A 23,842-nucleotide genomic window follows, 5' to 3' on the forward strand; every position below is an offset into this window, starting at 1 on the left:
CACACAACAGCTGACAGCAGAATTAAACTTAACTTAATTAACGGTTCCACAAAAATATTTCATTTGCTTAGGAGACTACTATATATATTATATATCATAACGAGCAGCACACCAATCGAAAGTAAATTTTTCTTTACTTAAATAAAAGTCTAACACACTTTTAAGCTCTGTTAAACTTAACTAACGTTGAAAAAAGTTATACCTAAACAGTTATAATCAGTTGTATACTGTTATAACGCAGAGAGTCATGGTTTGGACAGTTTTGAAACATTTTAAGTATAAACTCGTTGTAAAATGTAATTTTAAGAAACTTTTTCAGCTGAAAATTTGAAGTCATTTTGGCACATGAACGTTTCTAGTATTTATATTTTCTAAATCGCAAAAGGTTGCGTCACTCTGGTACCGCTATCTTCACTTTGTCTTTCAAAATGTCTAGCAGCGCGGTGCTTGACCACTTTAAACAACAAAATTAAATAATACATTTAATGATCCAAAATAATAATTGTACAAATAATAAACAAACTGTAAATAATAATAGTAATATCATAGACGGAATCTAGCAATAATAATATAAATAATGCAATTTTATAAATCATGAAAATAATGAAAATGTAAATGATACTACAAATATAAATAATTAAACTTTAAATACTAATAAAAATGTTCATAATAATAAATATGTAAATATTAATATAAGAAAAAAAACGTAACCAGACTGGCCGGTCCCAGCAGCGGGTTCCGAAAAAAAGTCGGTTGAAAAAAATTAATTTTATGAAATGAAAGCTGAACTGAACTTCGCACGGACGGAGCGGACGTCGCGGAAACCCACCACAGCCGAACACCTCGGCCGGAAATGCGAAAGTGCGACGCCTGAGACGAATGTGAATTGGCTTAAATTCTCAATTTCAAACGTCAAAATAATATATAAAGAAATATATAATATTTATATAATACACCAGCCAGATTTGCCAAATAGTAAAACCACTTTATTGGTCGTTTTAGCTCGATTGTTTTTCAACCGCACGCATGTGCATAAATGAAAAGGAAAAAAAAGCTCGTAATGAGAGAGATAGAGCTTTATCTGTCTCTTAGATGCAATATCTTTCCATAACGATTCAGACTTCCTTATATTCCAAAAAGTTTATGTGGAAATTATAAATGCAAGTCACTTGACAAAATACATACATATGTAAGTAGACTTTAAAGAACAAAATTATTGAAACGACATAAAAAACAAGAAAGGAAGCAAACTTCGGCAAGCCGAAGTTCATATACCCTTGCAGCTATTTCAAGAATAAAATATTTTTGAAAACATTAAAACTGTGATTTACTTGCGTATATGTTTAAAAACATTGAAGCTTTGATGATTTGCAGCTCAATTATTAGATAGTTATTTTATATATTTTTATTATTTCTACGGGAGCTGTATGGTATAGTCGTCCGATTTTGTTGTAATTTAAACCGTAATTCTGAATTATTTAACCATTACTATATGTCGAAGAACTAAAAAAAAAATTAAAAAACAGCAAAGTTATAATTTTTTATGTATTTTCTTTCCGATTGTTCCTATGGGAGCTATATGATATAGTCGTCCGATTTTGATGAAATTTAAACCGTAATTCTTAATTATTTAACCATTACTATATGTCGAAGAACTAAAAAAAATTAAAAAACAGCAAAGTTATAATATTAATTCCCCGACAATCAATAATTAATTCAGATTATAATAAATGAATGTGAAACTTGCTCAATTGCTAAAACGGAACATAGAAATACTAAATTGGCATTTGAACTTACTCCAGAAATTCAAAATATAAGAGAGAAATTTGTCATGGATTTTTATATGGTGGGTAAGCAACAATTGTTAACATGTATCGACGTATATTCAAAATTTGCTACCCTAGTAGAAGTCACAAGCAGGGGTTGGTTAGCTATCAAGAAAGTATTTAACGGGAAAGCCACAGGAAATCAAAGCAGATAAAAGACTCAGCATTTATGTGTGTAGCTTTACACAATTGGTTAAATTCAGAAGGACTAGAAATTGAAATAACAACAAGTAAAAACGGCATATCAGACGTGGAAAGATTTCATAAAATGGTTAATGAGAAATTGAGAATTATAGAAAGTGAACCAGACATTGAAAATAGGAATACCAAATTTGAATGTTGTTGGCCATGGTCAGCGCCATCTATGGACCGCTTTTCGAGGCACGGTCACAGCTGTGTTGGACATATTTTACCTACGCAATAACTTGGCTAACTGGTGAGCTTTTAACTACACAGCAGCTGACAGCAGCATTTAACTTGTTCATCAAAAAATCGAACTGCCAGCCAGGATATTAACGGTACCATAAAAATATTTGATTTGCATAGGAGCCTACTATACATGCATATATAGCCGCTGAATTGAAAACTTAATTTGGTCCGATCAAAACAAGTAATAACCAATCGAAAGGTATCGCTTACAAAAGGATGTGCATACCAAAACTTTACGAAAATGTGTCAAAAGTTTTTTACAAAATACTTTTTTTTTGGCATTTCTCAAAATGAAAATTTTGGAGGCTCTGTTTATCGGTTTCAAAAAAAATGTAGGGTCGTATTTATGTTCCTCGAATAACACTGTGCAACAGTGAGCTATGTATATCATTTCGGTGTGCTGAGCACGACCTCATACTGGGAATCTCTCCATCACCCTTAGTTTTTGGAAAAAATTACCTTAAAGAGCAAAAAAGGACGATTTTAAATAACGACCGAATTGAATTTTACTGCCTGAACCTATGACCATTTTGCTACAGTACAACTATTTGACTAAGGATCCTCATACCCATAACAGTCATGAGACTTTTTAAAAATATTATAATAAAACAAGAAAGGAAGCAAACTTCGGCAAGTTGAAGTTCATATACCCTTGCAGCTATTGCAATAATTAAATATTTTTGAAAACATTAAAATTATGATTTACTTGCGTATATGTTAAAAAACATTGAAGCTATATGATTTTCAGCTCAATTATTAGATAGTTATTTTATATATTTTTATTATTTCCATGGGAGCTATATGATATAGTCGTCCGATTTTGATGAAATTTAAAATGTATTTCTAAAATATTTAATCATTACTACATGTCGAAGAACTAAAAAAAAATTAAAAAACAGCAAAGTTATAATTTTTTTTGTATTATTTTTCCGGTTGTTCCTATGGGAGCTATATGATATAATCGTCCGATTTTGATGAAATTTAAACCGTAATTCTGAAATATTTAACAATTACTATATGTCAAAGAACTAAAAAAAATTAAGAAACAGCCAAGTTATAATTCTTTTTTATTTATTTTTCCGATTTTTCCTATGGGAGCTATATGCTATAGTCGTCCGATCCGGCCCGTTCCGACTTATATACTACCTGCAATAGAAAACAACTTTTGGGAAAGTTTCATGCAGATAGCCTTAAAACTGAGGGACTAGTTTGGGTAGAAACGGACGGACATGGCTAGATCGACTCTCCTAGTGATGCTGATCAAGAATATATATACTTTATAGTGTCGGAAACGTCTCCCTCACTGCGTTGCAAACTTCTGACTGAAATTATAATACCCTCTGCAAGGGTATAAAAACGTCAACCGACCTTTGATTGGTGGTACCTAAGAGTATGCTATACCATTTTTTGGAAACGCCTGCAATATTCATTTAAAATTTATATGATTTTTTAAAAGTGTGAAACTGAAAACGGAGTTTCATATTCATAAAAATCCTAACCGTGTCCAACGAATGGACTGTGTGAAAATGGGCACGAGAATGGTATATCGTATTTTTTAAAAAATAGTTATTTAGGCAAACGGAAAAAGCCATAATTGGTAAATCATTTAAAACCAAAACAAACCGGAAAATGCAAACGGAAAATTGGCGAAATATAGAAATATAGTGTGGCTGGAAGCATATTTTTATGCATTTGCTAAGTTTAAATATGAGTTGGTAGAAGCCATGCGTTACTATAAGTTAAAAGAATTAATAAATATTTGCGAAGAGCTTAAAAATAACTACGCGAGAGTATAAAACGAATTGAAAAATTTATTAAATGTTATGGATAATCTGGATTTGAATGAAGATGGTGTTTCAATTTCTGATGAGATAAATATGCTCCAAAGTGTACAAAGAACAATGCGTCTCCGTTTATTGTAATACATGAAAAACAGAGCTTAAAAATAAAACTTTATAAAATCCCAAAAATGTGCTATAATAAAAAATCTTGAAGAGCACGCAATCATGGCCGGACCTACTTAAATTGACTGTATGTATTACCTAAACACAGATTGGCTAATTTGCCTGTTGATCCATGCTCATATCTAGATATACACAGTTAAATAATACAAAAATAATGTTAAAGCGGGATAACATAAAAAATGTGTGCCTAATTATTCAATGGTGTCGAATGTTACGTTCACCCAGATAAATCTGGCAACGCTTTGCAATTTTCTGGTATTTTTTTTCAACGATCTGAGTACCGGGGTGAAAAAAGGCAATGACAAAAAGTATACGCCGGTTATTTGCCTCTCGCTCTCTCTCATAGATGGCGTACGGATTTCGGCGATCTGAGTACTAGGCTTAAAGAATAAAAAATGTTATTTTTGATGTTGGAGTTGGCAAAGTATAGTATTTGTCAGATAAAAAAATTGATGGAAAAATAAAAACAGAAAAATCGACTACAATAATAAAATGTTGGAGTTGGAAGAACATATTGTAGTACTTGCGGAAAAAAAATTTGATGGAAAAATTAAAAAATCAGAAAAAACGATTACAATACAAAAATGTTGACAACAAAAAAATCATGATCCATTGATGTCATTTTTTTGAATGCGTACAAAAATATAGCTGACAACAATTAAAAAGATTGTAAATCATAATTTTACATTGTTAAGTATTACATATACATTTTCAGTATTGATAATGTGTAAATATAGTTCCAAGCTGGCTGGTTTAATTGTTTTCCGTTTGTCAACAAGCTCGGCCACACTAGAAAGAAAAAACTTTTTACGCTAAAAAAACTGTTCGTTGATCTGAGTAATTTGCTTTTCATATACTTTACCTTAAGTAATGGCGCTATATTAGAGTACCATCGATTAAGAAATATATTTGGAAAAGATCTACAACATCTGGTTACTAATAAAAAAGACAATATAAATGTTTCTAATAAAAATGTGTAGATTTGCTCAAAAATTTAGAAATTCGCCATAAAAATTTATTTTTTCAAAATTACAGCAACGATTTCTAGTTTTTTTTTTTGCTGAAAACTATGACATTTTAACCTGGAAGTTTTTCTCAAATATAGAAATAGTGGGCATTAACTGAAATCACCTTAAAACTAGAAAGGAAGCAAGCATCGGCAAGCCGAAGTTCAAATACCCTTGAAAACAATAAAATTATGATTGACTTGCGTTTATGTTAAAAAACATTGAAACTATGATGATTTGCAGCTCAGTTATTTAATATTTCCTATGGCAGCTTTATGATATCGTGTTCAGATTTTAATAAAATTAAAAGCCTAATTCTGAACTGTCAAATTATTGATTAGTCAAATAGAATTTCTAAAAAAAATTACAAAATAAAAAAGTAAAATTTTTTTAAAGTTTTTTTGTATATTTAATTGTTCCCATGGGAGCTTTATGTTATAGTCGTCCGATTTTTTATTACTATAGGTCGAAAAACTAAAAAAAAAATTAAAAAACAGAAAAGTTATATTTTTTTTTCAGATTGCTCCTATGGGAGCAATATGCTATAGTCGTCCGATCAGGCTCGTTCCGTATTATGTTTTATGCAGATAGCTTTAAAACTGAGAGACTAGTTTGCGTAGAAACGGATGGACAGACGGACACGGCTAGATCGACTCTCCTAGTTATGCTGATCAAGAATGTATATACTCCTTCACTGACTGAAATTATAATACCCTCTTCAAGGGTATACAAAATGTGATAGTTCAGAATTACGCTTTTATTTATTTTTTTTTCAAATTGGAAATCAATATTATATATATCATTATAGTTTCAATAATTTTAATCATATACGTAAATAAATCAAAATTTAATTGATTTCAAGTATGTTTTATTTTGGGAATAGCTGCAAGGGTATATGAACGTCGGCTTGCCGAAGTTTGCTTCCTTTCTTGATTAGATAGAAATTAATCTTAATATATACAGTAATTTTCTTATCGGTGAGCAGTATAATAGCTCCGCCTGTTTGGGGAAATTGAAGATACAATACTTCCAAGCAAAATGAACGCGTTGAAAAATCGCATCACTGCCTAGCAATGTCATGGGATTTGTCATCTATATTTGTTTGATTATTATTTATTTGCGCCCTCCCTCGCCATCAGACGTCAAGTGCGATGGAATAGTCAAACAGCAAACAAACGAACTCTCATCAGCGCGTCATTTGAAGTGCCGCTAAGGACACCAATTGTCCGGATTTTGCCACATTATCCTTTGGATTGCGGGTAGGCGACACCAATCGCATCTCTGAAGTGCAACGTGACATGCCGCTTCCTTAGATCTTGCCGCCAGTAAAGTCTGCCCCTTGCAAAAACAAAATTGTACAGGGGACGACTCTTGGTCCTCCTTCTGGATTGTCTCGAACGAAAAATTGCCATCACAATGACGAATATACCTGTTGACACCTTACAAATAGACAATTCGTCTAATTAATGGGAGCGGTAAGAGACTCTTGGGTTTATCGAAGAAATATGACGGTTTACCGGTTCCCAATTGTAGCAGGTTCAATGGCTCAATTATTAGTAGACTCTCAGACTCTCATATGTAGAAGCCTGACTGTCTGCGAAACTCTTTATTGGGTCGTTTTTCCCAGAAGGAGCAGCGGCATCTTCTTTGGGTGACAATTTATCGCAGAAATAGCACTTTCATTTTACATTTACCAATTTCGGGGACTTCCATTTAGTGGACTGGGTTCACACGTTGTTGATTGTTTTTTTTAAAGCATCGTTTTCACAGTGTACGAATATTTATCCACTAACTTTTTGATTTATTAAAGTTATTATTTTAAGTAGACTACAAATTAACTTTTGTCAATATTGAAATACAATACCAATAAAAGTCTTTTTGAAGAGTTTTAAAACTAGTGACGGATGATCCTTAAAATTATAAAGAAATACATTTAAAATAACTACATTTATTTATTTTATTTTCTCCTTAAATTTGTATTATATATATATATATATATTCTGAAACTTTATGGCTTGTACCCTTTTAAAGTATATATTAGTTTTAGTTACAATTTTGAAAGGACATTTTTTGTCCTTTAGTTTTTATGAAATAAGTTAAGGAGTTAATAACAAATAATTCGAACTTATGTCAATTATCAATTTGATATATATTCAGTATATTCAGAAGGCGAAACTTCCGACGCTAAGAAGTATATATATTCCTAATCAGCATCACCTAAGATAGTCGACCTAGCCATGTCCGTTTGTCCGTCCGCTTGTCCGTAAACAATTTTTCAAAAGTGTCCTTTCTGTAGCTGGTTCTAAATAAATATATCAAATAGCTCCAATAGAAACAATCGGAAATTTATACGAACATTCTTTGAGATATAGGAGTGGCTTACTTTAAAACAAAATAATATCAATTTGTTTATCTGCCTTAGGATTGGTCTACATATATGTATATATATTTGAATATATGTATAACAAAGCTATAGCTTTATTAATTTTAAACATATCTGGAAAATTTTGAAATATAGTATTTAATAGAATATTTAGTTTGTGTTTTTCCCTTGCAGGGTATAAAAACGGTGGCTTGCTATTTATATTTTTTGTTTTTATTAAAAAAATTTTTAAAATCTTTTATGGAAAACAAGTAGTTGACTGTAAACTTTGTCTTGAACTCCGCTTGTAACTTTTTAGGTAAAAGTTTGGTTGTAAAAATATTAATATATAGATGTAAAAAATTAATATTAATAAAGTCTGCGACATGTTCACTTTCAGACACTCTCCGCGAAGCTTTAAACTCAGCTGCCTAAAAACATTTTAGCACGAAATAATGTTGCATCAAATATATGTACATATGCCAATGTTAAGATTTCGTATCCTTTAGTGCTTATCAATTGTCTAATGGGAAATACTATAACACACGGTGCTGAGAAGGGCTTGAACATAATCATTTAAGATTTTATGGCATCCCCATCCCCAGGCTCTCTAGGCTGTGAATGAGAAACGTTAATGATTCTCGCCTGGTGGCATACTTCATGGGTCGAATTAGATCTCAAACTAAATACGTATTCGTATTCAGTGACGAAATGCGGCAGCTAATCGATTGCGCACGCTCAATTTAAGCGGCGGCCCAGAGTCTGCCACAGGAGCTCGGGAACAGGACGAGCGGACTAGCCACATTGGCGACCGCATCGCCGCAGGACGCCTGGGCTGCCTGAAAACATGGGTGAGCCAGAGCCTGAGCCAGAGCCAGATTGGCTGCCAAAGGTGCCACGTTACCATTCAATCCGACACAATGATGCCAGCGTCATAATGGAGGTAAGAATCCGAGTTGACTCTTCCTTTGACGCAACTACCCGAAATTGGCTCGCTTGTCATTATTCATATCCCACTTTCTATTCAACAAATCGGGGAAGGTGTCAGCCGAAGGTGTCGGCGCAGCCCCTCCGCTTCTCGATTCTCGATTCTCAGTTCTCGATTCTCGGTTTTCGATGCACCTAGGGGCGAAGACGTGCCACTACTTTCCCCGTCTTCGGGCCCATTGTGCCATTGTTTGGCCGGATTCTGCTTCATCGAGTGGCTGGCCGTGGTTTATAGCGGAGAGATGAGAACAGGGTCGGGATGAGGCAATCCTTTGTGCATGGCGACTCAATAAAACACTTATTGTGGACAAATTTCGACATTTTTCAAGCGCTGTTTTCGTTTTGTCTATTTTGTGTCCGACGTGTATGGCGTTCTTCCACTGGCATCAAAGGGACGGCTTGACTCTTAGCTGGAATCAATTTATTTTATGCGAAATAATCGTGTTGATGGCTTCGTCCTCGCCCCTTTTGCTCATTCGGTTACCCTTCGCTCCCCGCGTCCACTTGGCCCTCACTCTCAATCTCACTCTTACTCTACAATAGCGACATTTGGGTTTGGTTTGTGGCCGCACCAACCCCAGGACCAACTCCAACCCCCTAACAGCGATTGCCCGCAAACCTCAGGGCTGGAATTGGGTTTGGGCTTGGGTTTGGGATTGCGTTTGGGATTGGGTTTGGGCTTGGGCTTGGAGCGCCTAGGTGAAGAAGGGTGGAAGTAATTTAAATTTATGATGTCAATTTATAGTAGTTTTTGCGGTTTTCCGCACAGACACATATCATAGCGAGGCTCAAGGATCCAGTGGTTATTAAGGGCGGGAATGCGAAGAGATTACAAATGGATTTAGGTAAATTCAAAAATGTAAATATTTTAATCTGATCACATCGGTATACCGTCGGGTTTTTAAAACAGAGATCTAATTTTAAAAGGAAACAAAAAAAGCAAACTTCGGCAAGCCAAAGTTTATATACCCTTGCAGCTATTGCAAAAATTAAATATTCTTGAAAACATTAAAATTATCATTTACTTGCGTATGTGTTTAAAAACTTTGAAGCTATAATGATTTGCAGCTCAATTATTAGATAGTTCCTATGGCAGCTATATGATATCGTTTTCCGATTTAAATAAAATTAAAACAGTAATTCTGAACTGTCAAATTATTAACAGATCAAAAAGAATAAAAAAAAAAACAATTACAAAACAGAAAACTTATATTTTTTTAATTTAATTTTTTTTTTTTTTTCATGTTCCTATGGGAGCTTTATGTTATAGTCGTCCGATTTTTATGAAATTTAAACCGAAATTCTGAAATTAACCTTGATTATGTCGAAGAACTAAAAAGAAAATTTAAAACTGCAAAGTTTTAATTTTTTTATTTATTTTTCCGGTTGTTCCTATGGGAGCTAGATGCTATAGTCGTCCGATCCGGCTCGTTCCGCATTATGTACTACCTGCAATAGAAAGATAACTGTTGGGAAAGTTTCATGCTGATAGCTTTAAAACTGAGAGACTAGTTTGCGTAGAAACGGACGGACAGACGGACATGGCTAGATCGACTCTCCTAGTGATGCTGATCAAGAATATATATACTTTATAGGGTCGAAAGCGTCTCTTTCACTGCGTTTAAACTTATAATACCCTCTGCAAGGGTATAATGATGTGTATATTTCAAGGAACAAATTAAGTGTTCTCCCAAGTTTTTGAAAAAAAAGGTTTAAACGTTTTGGTTGACTTCTAAAAGGCTTGCATTATAGTTTTCAAAGGAAAATGAGACCATAGTGGGTATATATTATTGGGGGAAGGCACTCGACCTCAAGTTGTTTTTTGTTTCGTTGTGTAAACCATATTTGAGATCAAACCATCAAGGCATGGTTATCAATCAATTATTAAGACTCATTCTTTTTGTGCCAAAATTACATTTTTTTATACATTTTTTCCCCTTGCCATGTGGACCACTAAAAACGGAGGGCCGATCAATCAATCCGAACGCAATGTTTTGCAATCTCAACAATTGCACGGCCCTCAGACATCGTGGGCCGTGATATGGCATTCGCAAGGTTGATCGAGAGGTGTTGCGATCAGCGTGAGGGGATTTGCGCAATGGTACACCTACGTATGGCGAACAATGGGTGAGGGCTCCGTTTTAGTTTAGTTTCAAACTCGGTTCATCATTCATCCAGGCTATTCACAGAACTGCCATTCATTCATCACGGGAAGCTGGCCGAAGGAGACAGTCTCTATGCCAGCACTTGACAGCTGACCAGAAACCGGAGTCGTTAGGTAAACATGAATTTATCGGTTATTATTTGTACCTTTCAATCATAATTGCACCTTAGGTGACAGCCGCGTCACCCAGGCCCATTTCAATAGCCAACATCCCACTGTTTCTTTCACAGATCTTAGCATCTTTCCATTGAGAGGTCAGTCGGCCGAATGGCATTGCTAACTAAGTGTGAAAAGGCTTCTCAGACAACACCGTCTGTGTGCCCTGGATCCTGGATGTTCAACGGCAGCATTGTGTGCATTCTGAGGAAGTCCTTGCCCCCGAGCCACTCTCGGACATTTCAATTTGCATTTGACTTTGCGGCTGTTGTGGGCGAGCCAAGCCACTTATGATGCTCGCAGGGAGTCGCCCTTCGTCCCTGCGGCTACTCAGTTTCTTGGGCGGATCAGTGCTCGAGCCGCTACTGGACCTTCTGTGCCATTCTTGCAACTACTGCCCGGGAGGAGACAATTGTTACCGATTTGCGTTTCTTGCTTGACACTCGCTTGGAAAATTATCACAGTACTAAGACGATTTCCTTTTTTAATCCGCCATAAGCTGCAAAGCGTGTCACACGGTCAATTGAATAAGGTTGAATAGGTGTAAGAATCTCGACAAATTCCGTTGCAAAGTTGGATTTTAAGTAAAGAATGGCCGAGTCCCAACCAACCTACATCTCAGAAATTTGACAATTTATTTAAATTAAAAAAAATTTAATCAATATTTAAAATACGTTTTTGACTCCTTTAAATAGATACGTAAATCCTAAGCTAGTGGTCAATATTTGTTAGGAGATCTCTATAATAAATTATATTTAATTAACTTATCAGCTTTCCAAAGGCAAGTCAAAACTTCTATTGAACCTGAAGCAGAGATTTGCAATTATGACTTTATTGTTTTTGGAGCTATCTAAGCTATCCGATTTTCGCTGCTGACTTGCGATTACAATTTCATCATAACAATTTAACAATTTAATTTAATTTAAGCTATGAATTTTAATCAAATAATATTTTAATCAAATAAATTTATGGTCCAAATAGGACAGTAAACAGCTAAGAAACATTTGAAACTCAAAATTCGAAAATTTGTAGAAAAAAATGTGCCATCAATTTATTTATATTTTATTTTAGCAAATATAAGTTTAGCATACAATACTAAATCTAATGAATATCTTAAAGAGTACTAGTTGCTAGAGCCTACGACTCAAGATTTAAGGACAGAATTAAATTTTATAATTGCTTTTGACAATAAATTGGTAAATATTCACAGTGGCCTTGAAATACTTCTTTACAAAATTGTATATACAAACACCTTCTGCCTCACAAATAAGTTCAAGTATTCAGGCCTTACGACATGGAATTGATTCTACATTTACACACACTCTCTGTTTTCACTAGAAATAGTTCTCCCTATAGACGGTTTTAGTTAAGAAAGTTCTAGTTAAGTAATCTCGACTAGATGCACATAGATGATTGGGCCATACATTTTAAGACTTAATTTTGTACTTGAAATTAGTTTTCCGCACACAAATATACTAATAAAGTCTTATGTCGAAGTTTTTTAAATAAACATTTCAAATAACGATTATTTGTGAGTTATATTCATAAAAGTTATAATCGTAGCAGATCCTGAAAAAGAAGTATACGATTGTTGTCAATGTCATAGTTTGGATGGGGGTTTGAACTAGCCCAGTCCAATGCCAATCTGCTGTCGTAAGCCGACAATCCGAGTTATCCCGGGCAGGTAAATAAAATATCGCTTTGGACGGGCCGGCACGACTGTGACATTGTTTGAATGCAAATGCTGTTGATAATAGAACGATTACCCGACGAGGTCAACACTTGGCACACCAGCCCATACACAGCCCGTATGGATATTCGAATGGAAACCCGTCGGCACAGAGATCTGCTCTGGCCACCGTCCAGTTGTCGTCGCATGAATGGTCTGCATTACAAGCGGATTATTGGATTTGAGGTTAAGTGCTTTTTCACTGATGCCAACGGCGGATGAATTGAGTTCTCGTCGAGCATTCCCACAAATGTTTTGACTCAGGCGGGCAACGACAACGCACGCGGGAGGCGGAGCCATCACCATCGCCATCGCCATCCAAGGACGCCATTGCTTCGCGAGCAGCTGTCCTCGCGCTCGCAGATGTCCTGCGGATCGATCTTGAGCTCGGGCCAGCGGCACCACTCAGCTGCCCCAAGGAGAAGTAGAGGGAGGAGCGGTCCGACGGCGTACGCCAAGGAGGAATCGACAGATCGACACTTGGATGGAAGAAGCGGAGTCGGGGAACTAATAGAATTGATCATAGCGGCAACGTGGAAAGGGTCGGAAAACAGAGCGGGGTGGCTTTTGTGACGAGCCTTTTAATGGACGACACGGCCACAGCTCGCGGCTTCTGCGGCATTGTGTCACGGGATGGATAAATGCTCAGCGGCACTTGGAGGTTGAATAGCCGGGCACAAACAACCTTTAGGACTCTGTCCTGTGCCACCAACTCGCTGAAAAGAGCAACCACGATTGCCGCTCAAGAGCGCGCCGCAGGAATTAGTCGAGTGCATTCGCCCGAAAAACTAATTTGATTTATGCCTTCGCATTTCAGTCTCCTGGCTCTGTATCCGGCCGCCATTCGCATCGCCATTGACACCCAAAACAAGGCTGCGAGCTGCCCTTGGAACGCCCAGGCAAGCGCCTCTCAACGCTTATTCTGCCCGATGCCAGCTTGGAGAACTTTGAAAAAAATAATTGAGATTCGCCGAAAATGGCGCATACAATCGGGGATGGGCGGAATATAGTACAGCCATTCCATAAAGGCGATGAAAGCCGATTCCATCAAGGACTCTGTGGGCTATGCGAACTCGAAAGAATAAAACATGTTCTTTATTTAAGAGGGAGTAGGGTTAACTCGAGTAAAACTGGCACCTTGAAAAGGTTTTGTTATGTTCTTAAAAACCAACTTAACTAATATTCTTTTGATATTGCAAAGAAATTTTAAATAAAACGTCAATACACTAAGGGACAAACGACAACTTTTGTTTCACTAATAAATATCTTAAAAACAAAGCAATTTTTGCGGGGTTTTATGTCGGTTCCAACCCGAAAACTGTGGGTACTGTATTTTAGAGGGAGTAGGCTTAATCGAGTTTTAATAACATTAATCGAGTAAAACTGGCACCTTGAAAAGGTTTTATTATGTTCTTAAAAACCAACTTAAAGAGTTATCTATTGATTTTGCATAGAGAAATGTTAAATAACAAGGCAATGGCCGCAATAACGCTTCAGCGTATCGGAAAAATTTGAATTGCGGGGCCCATGATAGTTTGGTACTGGATCATCCGAAATCCACAAATAAAAACTATATCGTTAGATATGCCCATGCAACTTTTTGGGAACACTAAGCAGAAACAAATTCTGTTTTTGCCAAGAACAAAATGCTGGTAATACTTTGTTGTAAAACAAAATTGTAAAATTTAGAAAATTGAAATTTGAACAAAAACTTAATGACGTTAACTTACATACATACTGGCCAAAATATAAGTACACTACTCATTTTCATTTGTTGGGTACGAAAGCTCGAATGTATGGAATACAGGATCTGCAAATCGATTATATTTGGAATTGTTATAGTTTTGAAATATAATTAAAATAGAAAATAAAGTGGAAAAACCCCATACATTCCATTCAAAGCATAAATCTGTGCTGGATGGTCGTTTTTTGCTCTGGTCAAATAATAAGTACACTAGTGCACTAAAATCTATGAGATTTACCAGAATTGGGCTTAGGTACATATGTACATGTTTTGAGGCTATGATGGGCACCGACATTCATAGCTTTAGTAAACTTGTGCTAGGAAGAGGTATAAATTAGCCTTAACCTTCGTTTATTTCCTCCGTTCGACTAGACATTTAGACATAACATTCAAGAAATATCTTAAGAAAATTATATTTGAAGTTGCAAATATTATTTGGAATGCTGTTTTTTTGTTTTTACATCATTTATTCCCTATATGATTAGTATTTTATTCTATATTGGTCATTAAATTGGGTTAGGTTCTATTTTCCTGCTCAGTCTAAGAAACTACGTGAAACTTTCGTAATTTTTGAAAACATCTGCCTTCTACAAAACAGAGGAGTTTATTAACGCTTTTAAAGAAATATGACAAAGTACCAATTAATTGCGGTTTGACGTGGAATAATTAATAAATAAGTAATTACTATAAACTATTTTTTTTAATAAGATTACAATTGTTAACAGTTAAGAGCTCAAGTTTATATTACAAACCACTTTTTAAAAGTAAAGGATATCATAAACATGGGATAAGTTAAGTTAAATTTCATTTTATATTTATGACATTTAAGGTATTTAGTTTTATGCGTCCCAAAGAAATGTAGATCCCACTCTCGAAGATAATTACATCCGTTTCGTGATAATACAAATACCATGCGTCAAAACAATAACAAAGAACACATATTTTTTTCCTTATATTTTTTAACTTATTTCTCTTACGAGCCTGAGTCCCTAAAACTGGAAGATATAGTTTTAATTTTTGGCATGAACTTGTAGACAGACCCAGTAAAACAATAGAACTAAAAACGCTACTCACTTCCTTTATATTTATTTGAGTTTTAGATTTGGGTTTTAAACATTTCCAATCGGTTTTTGCATTTGTTTTGATAACATAAGATTAGAAATGGTTAAAAAAATTGTTTGACACCCATGGGGTGCTTTTCAAACCGTATTGACCACATAAAAAAAATCAAACTTTAAAATAAGTCCATTTTTAATCCAGATCCAATAAAAATATAGTTTAAATTTCAAAATTCTTGCCTTTGAGAAATTTTGCATTAATAAATAAAGAATAATGGATCTTAATCCTCATTAAAAAGCTCATAAAGCTACTCCCCTATTTTTTATTTTAACCAGCAAAATTAATTGTCAAACTCTAATTATATGCAATACTCTAATTAAAAAATAATCAACTATTTTATATACCTTTAGCCTTTTCCATGACACGAATAATTGAAATGGGTTCTTTTCGCAAACCACAGTAAGGTTAGTACAATCTCTATCACAATTAGTTAGCAAGCTCCTTCTCTCGAACTGGGCTCAAGATGAAGTGTGTGTGTTGAAACCACCTTGTTTTAGTCCTCTCATAATCTACGCGATCGTGAAAAATCTTCCTCGCTTGGAGTGATCACGATTATTAGCGGGGATCGAGCCCAGCTTGCTAAACCTTGCATATCCGGATTTTTGAAGCGTAATCTTGCTTGCGCTCGAAAATCGAACTCGGGACTTATGTATGCCACTGCAGAAATAGCCATGCCATGACGAAGTTTAGTTAGGATGGAAGATTCCCCTGATCATGTCGCCGTCTAGGACCATGTCCATCCTATATCAACAGTCACCGTACTTTCCCCATATGTGGCGGGGAACAGCTCAAGCACAAACGCATGTAAAATTCCCTAATTAATTTAAATATGAATATCACATCCTGTGCTTATCTCATGTGTGTCTAATAATTACGAACTACGAACGGTCAGGTATTGGGCAATGCAATGGGCAGCTCGCCGCCTCAGACATTCCATGAATGAAATCACAGGCACTAGACGAGCGGTATTCAATATCTAATTATTTTATAACTTCCTTTCTTGCCGTTTATGAGTGCCGCATTGTCTTAGGTAGGTTGCAGTTTACGACCACTCGGTCTGAACGACGATTGCGTGGAAATCCCGGCGCTCATTACTGAACGAATGTACTGGGAAATTCCCAGGCGGCTGCAAGCCCAAGTCCCAGCCTACGCAAATAAGCTCGTGGATTTTATAGCCTCACCACCCCTCAAACCAACCCAGCCAACTACCAACTACCTGACACCACCGAGCCGATCGCAGGACACCACTCAGGGCAGTCACAGCCGTGTTTATGAATGAATCCTTTGAGTGCGCCGAGTCGTGAATGAAATGTTCGACGCGGTCTGCGCTTTATGGCAGGTACTGCGTGCTCTGGAGGCTACCTAACCCACCGCAACCCAACCCAAGGCGATGCATTCATTAGCACCGGCAGAACAATGAAGCTGCACCTAATCCAAATGATTTCCCTTTTGTTTCAAGTGACAGGACAGAAGGCTTAAGGCGCTGGGATTGGGGAATGCAGCTTCTCGCGAAAGCATCTGATAGGAAGTGCAAAACGCCTTGGCCAAACGAGAGTAGTTTGAGCTGTACAGCATCAAGTTTTTACACACAGGATGTTTCGATTGATTAGTCACTGTTTTAATTTGCCCATGTACTCGGACTGCATTGTTCCCTAAAATACACTTTCAGTTTCAAATCCGTAGGCAATGTACTTATTTGACTACTCTCAATGCGTATAAATCAAAATTTAAATGACTTAAAGAGAATTTAAGTTTTGCAATAGATGCCAAGGTATATTTAACCTTCGGCTTGCCAAAGTTTTCTTCTTTCTTTTTTATTCTAATGAAACTATCTAAACAAATAAATGCTAGAAAATATAATTATCCATATCGGACAATTGAGGAATTAAATGTGTGCTATAATTTTATTAAATGTGTGTACTTTATATACGTTTATACGTTTTAGGACTAGGGGAGCAATAGTTAATGGTCGATATTTTATGATATATTTAGCATATTTAGCGAACTTCTCTTTCTCTTTACTTTATTTCAGGTAAATAGTTTTATTGTACAATAAATATATTTGTGTATAAACTATCAAGAATTTCTTCTTGATCTTCTTCTATTTTGTTTCCATTTTATATATTATATTTTTGTCGTTTCAAATAAAAGAAGAGAGAATTTTAAAGTACACACATCCATCTTTTGGAGCGTTAGAAGAAATTTCTTTTTCCTCTCCAAATTTCCTAATAGCTTTTGAATATTTTGGTTTCATTACTGTTTTGTTACTTAAGTAACAGTGCTTCAAACTCTGCATGTGTTTATATATTTTCAAATTAAATAGTTATTGGCCTAAAGACATTTTCAATACTGGGGGGTTCGACAGTAACAGTAAAGTTAAGTTTTTAAACTTTTAAATAACTTAAAAAACAAAACTGTTTTATCAATTTCACGATCTTTATTACATTTTTTTCAACAGATAAAATATTACAAACCGAATGAGTGCAACTACTTAAGATATGGTTTTGTTTTAATAGAAAATATATACAAAAAGGTGAAAATTGTATTAAAAAACTTAAAATGACTCACAGTCAAGTACAAATCTTATACTAAATTAGAACATTAAACATAGTCACGCACATCCAAATCCATTCGTTATCCATTGTGCTTTGTATCTTTTCCTCCTAATCTGGCGCCCGCATCTCGTTAAGGCAAACGCCCACCGAAGGCAGTAAAGTTTTCCCCGAGCATCCCCCAAGGATGAAGTTAAGGCCAACTGTACCATCTGAACTACAGGCTCAATCCCCTATCCTTATCCCTTATCGCCAGCCCTCGAGTGTCAGGCCCCCTTGGAAATCGCTGCGAAAACTGCCCACGATTCCTTGGCCCACACTTTGCATATTTGGGATGGAGCGGACGCGGACATGGACGTGGACGTGGACCCACCCTTGGCAAAGCACTTAATTCAATAATAAATTGCCGCTACGACGAGGCCGCAGATAACCGAGTTACACATTTGGCAGAGTATCTGCATCTGGAGGAGGGGAGGGCGACCAGAGTGGGAAAGGAGGCCAAACCACCCGGGAGGCGCTGGGGGTTTGTCGGTGGGTAAGCGTAAAATTCATAATCGTGAATGCTTCACTTAAAGTAGCGCCCAAAACCGCAGCCACCCCGCAGGGATCACCGTGTATGTACATAAGTGGTGGGTCGTGGGCAAAAGCGCAAGTTAAGGAAGCTGAATTCGATTTTCCGACCGGGAAAACTACGCAGGATTCTTATGTACTTCCCTTGTGTCTGTGTGTGTTTGAGTGTGCGTGAGCGTGAGCGTGAGCGACCGCCATTGTTGTCCAGGCGAAACCCCGAAACGAAACGAAATGAAACGAAACGAAACGAAAACCACCCCGGAGCACTCTTCTCGCTCGCACTCGCAATCGCAATCGCCCAGCAGACAGACAGACAACAAATCGATGAATGGCGGGTGCCTGTGTCCGTGTCCGTGTCTGTGTGCGTGTCCGTGTCCGTGTCTGTGTGTAGGTAACTCCAAATCGAGGTAGGTAGGCCGAGTCCTGGCTTAAATTGAGCGCCTTGCTGGCAGGAGAGCTCAGTTCGAGTTGAGATCTCGCAGCGCACACAACCCGCCGCCTAGCAAAGCCAAACCAAATCAAATCCAACAACGAAATCCGAATCCAGTGCTCCGACCAAGTGCTATAGTGTCGCGAGAAGCATCGATCGAAAACAGCCACGAAATGTCCACGATTAACCTGCATCCCCCGCAAACCTATTCGCGCCTGTTCCGCCCCTGGGACTCGCAGCGCCAGACAGCCGCCTCGGCGCCCAGGACGGTCAAGCAGGAGGAGGAACAGGTCCCGGAGACGGGGACCATCGCCATCAAGACGGAGCTGACCAGCAGTGGCTTTGGCCACGACTCCGAGCGGGACTTCTCGTCCGCCTCTTCCGCCTCCTCCTCCTCCTCGTCGTCGTCGTCATCGTCGAGCAGCAGCAACAGCAGCAGCAAGTCCTGCTACGAGGATGCCCTGAGCCACAACAGCTACATCCGCACCTCCACGCCCCATCCCGTCTTTCCCCATGCCCACGCCCACGCCCACCCGGAACCGCCCACCGCCAGCCCCGTGTCCCTGGCTCCACCAGCAACCCAGCAGCCCGCTCCCTTCCTGCCCGCCGCCAGCGACCTCTACTACGCGGCCGCCGCAGCTGCCGCCGCCGCCGCCAGCACGCCGCCCGCCGGGTTCGGCATGGACCCCTTCACGCTGGGCCTCATGGAGCAGGAGTACGCCCGGGTCATGGCCGAAGACGCCCAGTTGAAGGCGCTCAATGCGCGCAAGCAGCGCCCCAAGAAGTTCAAGTGCCCCCACTGCGACGTGGCCTTCTCCAACAACGGCCAGCTGAAGGGCCACATCCGCATCCACACCGGTAAGTCGCTCCCGAGAGCTCCCTTTCCGCCAGTCGTACTCACAAGCCCCTCCCCCTCCTCTCTCCAGGCGAACGCCCCTTCAAGTGCGACGTGGACACCTGCGGCAAGACCTTCACGCGCAACGAGGAGCTGACGCGCCACAAGCGGATCCACACCGGACTGCGGCCATATCCGTGCAGTGCCTGCGGCAAGAAGTTCGGCCGCCGTGACCACCTCAAGAAGCACATGAAGACGCACATGCCGCAGGAGCGCCAGCTGGGCCCGGCCATCTTTGTGCCCATGTACCCCTACCTGTATGGATACTGAGGGGGGGGAATCCTTCCATCCAGCCGTAAAACCATCGCATCATCCTCCAGCGATCATCCCATCCTCCAGCGATCTGTGAAGCGCTTGCACGCTTTAAACGAGCTCCTGCCACGATACTCAATGCCGGCCAATACTCGATAGCCAATCTTGGACAGAACTACCTCAGCCGTACCTGGCGCAACATGGCGCACTCAACGACCTCAATCCACCTCGACCTTCGACGATATATGCAAATATTGAGATATTTATTTTTAAACGCATATTTACACTGCCAGCTACGTGACTAGAACCCCGCACATGTGTAAATACCTCCTTAAGTGATCCTTCCTCATATGCTAAGCGATTAAGAGATTTAAGAGATACCGACATGCAAACAGTCTATATTACCACTAAGCTGATATTTTAACAGTTTTATAAGCTGAACGCGGTAACTAGAAATATACGATTTATACCTAAATATTATGCGATCATAGTTAAATATTGAGAGTTGCATTATACGATTTATGTTTACACCACAAAATACAAAAAACTTGAAAAAACTACAACTTTATTTTCTGACTTATTGCAAACCTGAGATGACATGGGGTTTTGTTAGGGTCGCAGGAATATAATGAAAACAGAAAACTGCATTAGTTGCATTATTGAGCAGCAAATGACCGGAAACCATTTTGTTTGCATATTAATGACTTTCCGCGTGGCACTGTCACTTCCCGCTAATGAGATCATTTGGCAAATGGCTCGTCATGCCGACAATATCAAAGGCAAATCTGAAAATGGCATTTGCGCCTGCCGCTGCCTTCAAAGGGTTGAAATGCACAAGTCATTTGGGCCGAATCTAGCCAAATTCTGTTCATAAATGGGCAAAAATAAGACAAAAACGCAGCTGGGAAGGGGAAAGCCCACGACCGTAAGTAGAATTTGTCCTCCAACTGCATATCCATATCAAATCTAAGTGTAACGACATCGCCGTTTGGCAATAATTTACCACAGTCCCTCGGATTCGGATTCTGAGTCTGAGTCTGAGTCTGAGTCTGATTGTTACTTGGACACGGATCCCTTCACGTCGCCTGGCCATTACTCACCTGACAGCTTGCGTCATTCACAAGGACAATGGAGTGGTAGTGGTCCACCTGAGCAAAGCGACCCAGACACAAAGTCTGCAAGAAGTCGAAAAATCACCGATGAGTATTTGTGGAATTGGGCATGCGAACGGGCGATCGTTCCCTGGTCACTATCATTGTGACTCCTTCGGGCGGACGCTGACAATAGATGCAATTTATGAAGGTAGTTGGGCGGTGGGCCGATTGTCGACCAACTCGCAGGACAATGGAACATTTGCCCGCTTGATAGGGGCGTGCAGTCCTTGCACTACCTGTTTCCTACCTGCCTCTGTTCCTCCGGGCCTGAGAAAATGTTCTCCTATCTGCCAGACAGTGCGTCGTCGTTCACATCGCACATCACACATCGCACAAGTGACACGGTGATCTATATTGTGTCCCCGTCCACGTCCCTTCGATTCGAACCTTTACAAATTCGACTTTTGCCCCAGACACAGGGGCTGCACTTTAAACACTCGGGCGATACCCACTCGACTCGATTCCCACTTGCTGCAACAAAGTTCAAACACTCATTTCTCAAAATGATTACATATTGCCCCGAATCCATGCGTAATTGCTGGCAATTAATAAATATAACATTTCGATTGATTGACGATGGCAGTCGATAATCCCAGCTAAAACTGAATTTCCAGTGTTTGCACTTCTCTATTGATTTTTCGAGTAAGGTCGTACTTGGCCTTGGAATTTCTATCGTCTTATAACGTCAGCCGAGGCATATTTTATTAAAGATCAAACAAGAAAAAAAAAAGGTTGAAAGCAGAAATACCAATGATCAAAGTGTAATACATGTTTTTTATAAAAACTTTATCATACCTTTGGATTTTTATGTTGCACCTCTCAATTCCCAATTACAATCTTGGCGACTTACTTCATACATAGTACATTAGTAAAAAACAAGAAAGTAAGCAAACTTTGGCAAGCCGAAGTTCATATACCCTTGCTGCTATTGCAAAAATTAAATATTTTTTAAAACATTTATATTTGCTTAAAAGCATTGTAGCTATGATCATTTTTAGATAAGTTATTCGATTGTTCCAATGGCAGCTATATCGTAGTTCGATTTGAACAAAATTAAAAAACTTTATTCTGAATTGTTTAACCATTAGTATATTAAAAATATATATTTTATCAATTTATACGCATTTAATTCGAAATTTATATGTTTGTTTATATGTTTACGGTGCAAATATGTTTAAATTGGTGTTGATAAAACAGGAATAGAGATTGAAATACAAATTGGATTGTATATCGAGTATTACAATAATTAAAAAGAACACAAAAGGGTTCTTGGAGTCCAAAATTGGCAAACCAAGAGGTTGGTAATCGCGGGTTTGTCTAAAATGCACATTCAATTTAATTAAGAGCCAATTCTATGGAGTCAATATCACCTCTGACAAGATTGTGCATAAAATAAAGGTACCAAGCACGATTCTGCGATATACAAGAGAAAATAAATTAAGCAATAGTAATCTACTAGAGTAAGAAAGCAACCTTACGATTTGATCCCAGTTCAATACACGAATAGCAAAAAGTACTCGTTTTTTTGAACCGACTAAATACGATCGATGTGTACTTGATATTGGGGACTACAAATAAGCACAATATTCTGAATTAGGACGGAAAAGGGAAGTAAATAACAAATGTTAAATTCTTTCGACAATCGCTTAATTAACCCAAGAACGTCCATAACCTTATTAACAGTAGACTTTTGTTTAAGTCGAATTTTAATTTTGGGTCAGGATCCTTCTTAATTATTCTCCTTAAATCATTGACCGAATATATACGGTCTAGTGACATTTTATGAAGATAATAGCTTAAAAGTGAAGGCGTACTCCTGTCATCACGTTACATTTAAGGCAATTCAGGTTTAATAGGTTAGACTGACACCATTTCTGAAAACAATCAATATCAGACTGTTAACCGAAACCCGACTGCAAAATATTATACATAGGACAAACAAACAGTAGCATCATCAGCATACATTAGTACTCGAGAATGTCCTATTACGTTGATGACTGAAGTACATAGCAAGTGGCCCGTGTGACTACCCGTGCACTCCAGATGTTACGTGAATCATATTGGAAACAGCGTTTTTAAAAATAAACCTCAAATAATACTAAGACCTCACTTCCATTCACTTGAAATCCAAGTTAATAGAAACCCGAGCTGATCTAATTTAAATAAAAGAAGAGAATGGTTTACAGAAACAAAAGCCTTACTAAAATCTGTATATATAACTTCAGTCTTCATTTTATTGTTGAATCCATTAACTACAATAGAAGTCAATTTAAGTTGACTCGTGTCATATGAACTTCGCTTAACTAAGTTATGTTGATAAGATAATATTAGCGAGGAACACAAGTGTTGCACATAAGAAGAAATAATTCGCTTCAATGCTTTAGGTATTGCAGACAATTTAGAAATATCTCTATAATTTTGAACACTAGATTTTCCTCGCTTTTATGGAGTGGAATAATAAAAGACGCCTCAATTGAGTTTTTTCACACTGTTGAAAAAGCT

At 37.9% G+C, this 23,842-nt stretch overlaps 1 protein-coding gene and 1 long non-coding RNA gene across 2 annotated transcripts; both read left to right on the top strand.

Annotated features, from left to right (window-relative positions):
- Positions 1-100: 100 nt before the first annotated feature.
- Positions 101-11,511, top strand: LOC128252461 (uncharacterized). Its single transcript, XR_008267305.1, has 4 exons — positions 101-121; positions 10,541-10,702; positions 10,765-10,853; positions 10,970-11,511. It is a non-coding gene; the product is annotated as an uncharacterized LOC128252461 (long non-coding RNA).
- A 7,579-nt stretch (positions 11,512-19,090) lies between these two features.
- On the top strand, positions 19,091-20,603 carry LOC128252448 (zinc finger protein 467). Its single transcript, XM_052980173.1, has 2 exons — positions 19,091-19,897; positions 19,966-20,603. Exons 1-2 carry the CDS (start codon positions 19,213-19,215, stop codon positions 20,202-20,204), a joined length of 924 nt encoding a protein of 307 aa, XP_052836133.1. The 5' UTR covers positions 19,091-19,212; the 3' UTR covers positions 20,205-20,603.
- The last annotated feature ends 3,239 nt before the right edge of the window (positions 20,604-23,842 follow it).

This window comes from Drosophila gunungcola, chromosome 3R, assembly GCF_025200985.1.
Source record: "Drosophila gunungcola strain Sukarami chromosome 3R, Dgunungcola_SK_2, whole genome shotgun sequence".
Lineage (NCBI taxonomy): Eukaryota > Metazoa > Arthropoda > Insecta > Diptera > Drosophilidae > Drosophila > Drosophila gunungcola.

Excerpts from the sequence above, each read along its gene's own strand:
- LOC128252448 (XM_052980173.1), top strand. The coding sequence starts at position 19,213 with ATGTCCACGATTAACCTGCATCCCCCGCAAACCTATTCGCGCCTGTTC. Across the intron at positions 19,898-19,965 it reads CCACATCCGCATCCACACCG|GCGAACGCCCCTTCAAGTGC; the intron begins GTAAGTCGCTCC and ends TCCTCTCTCCAG.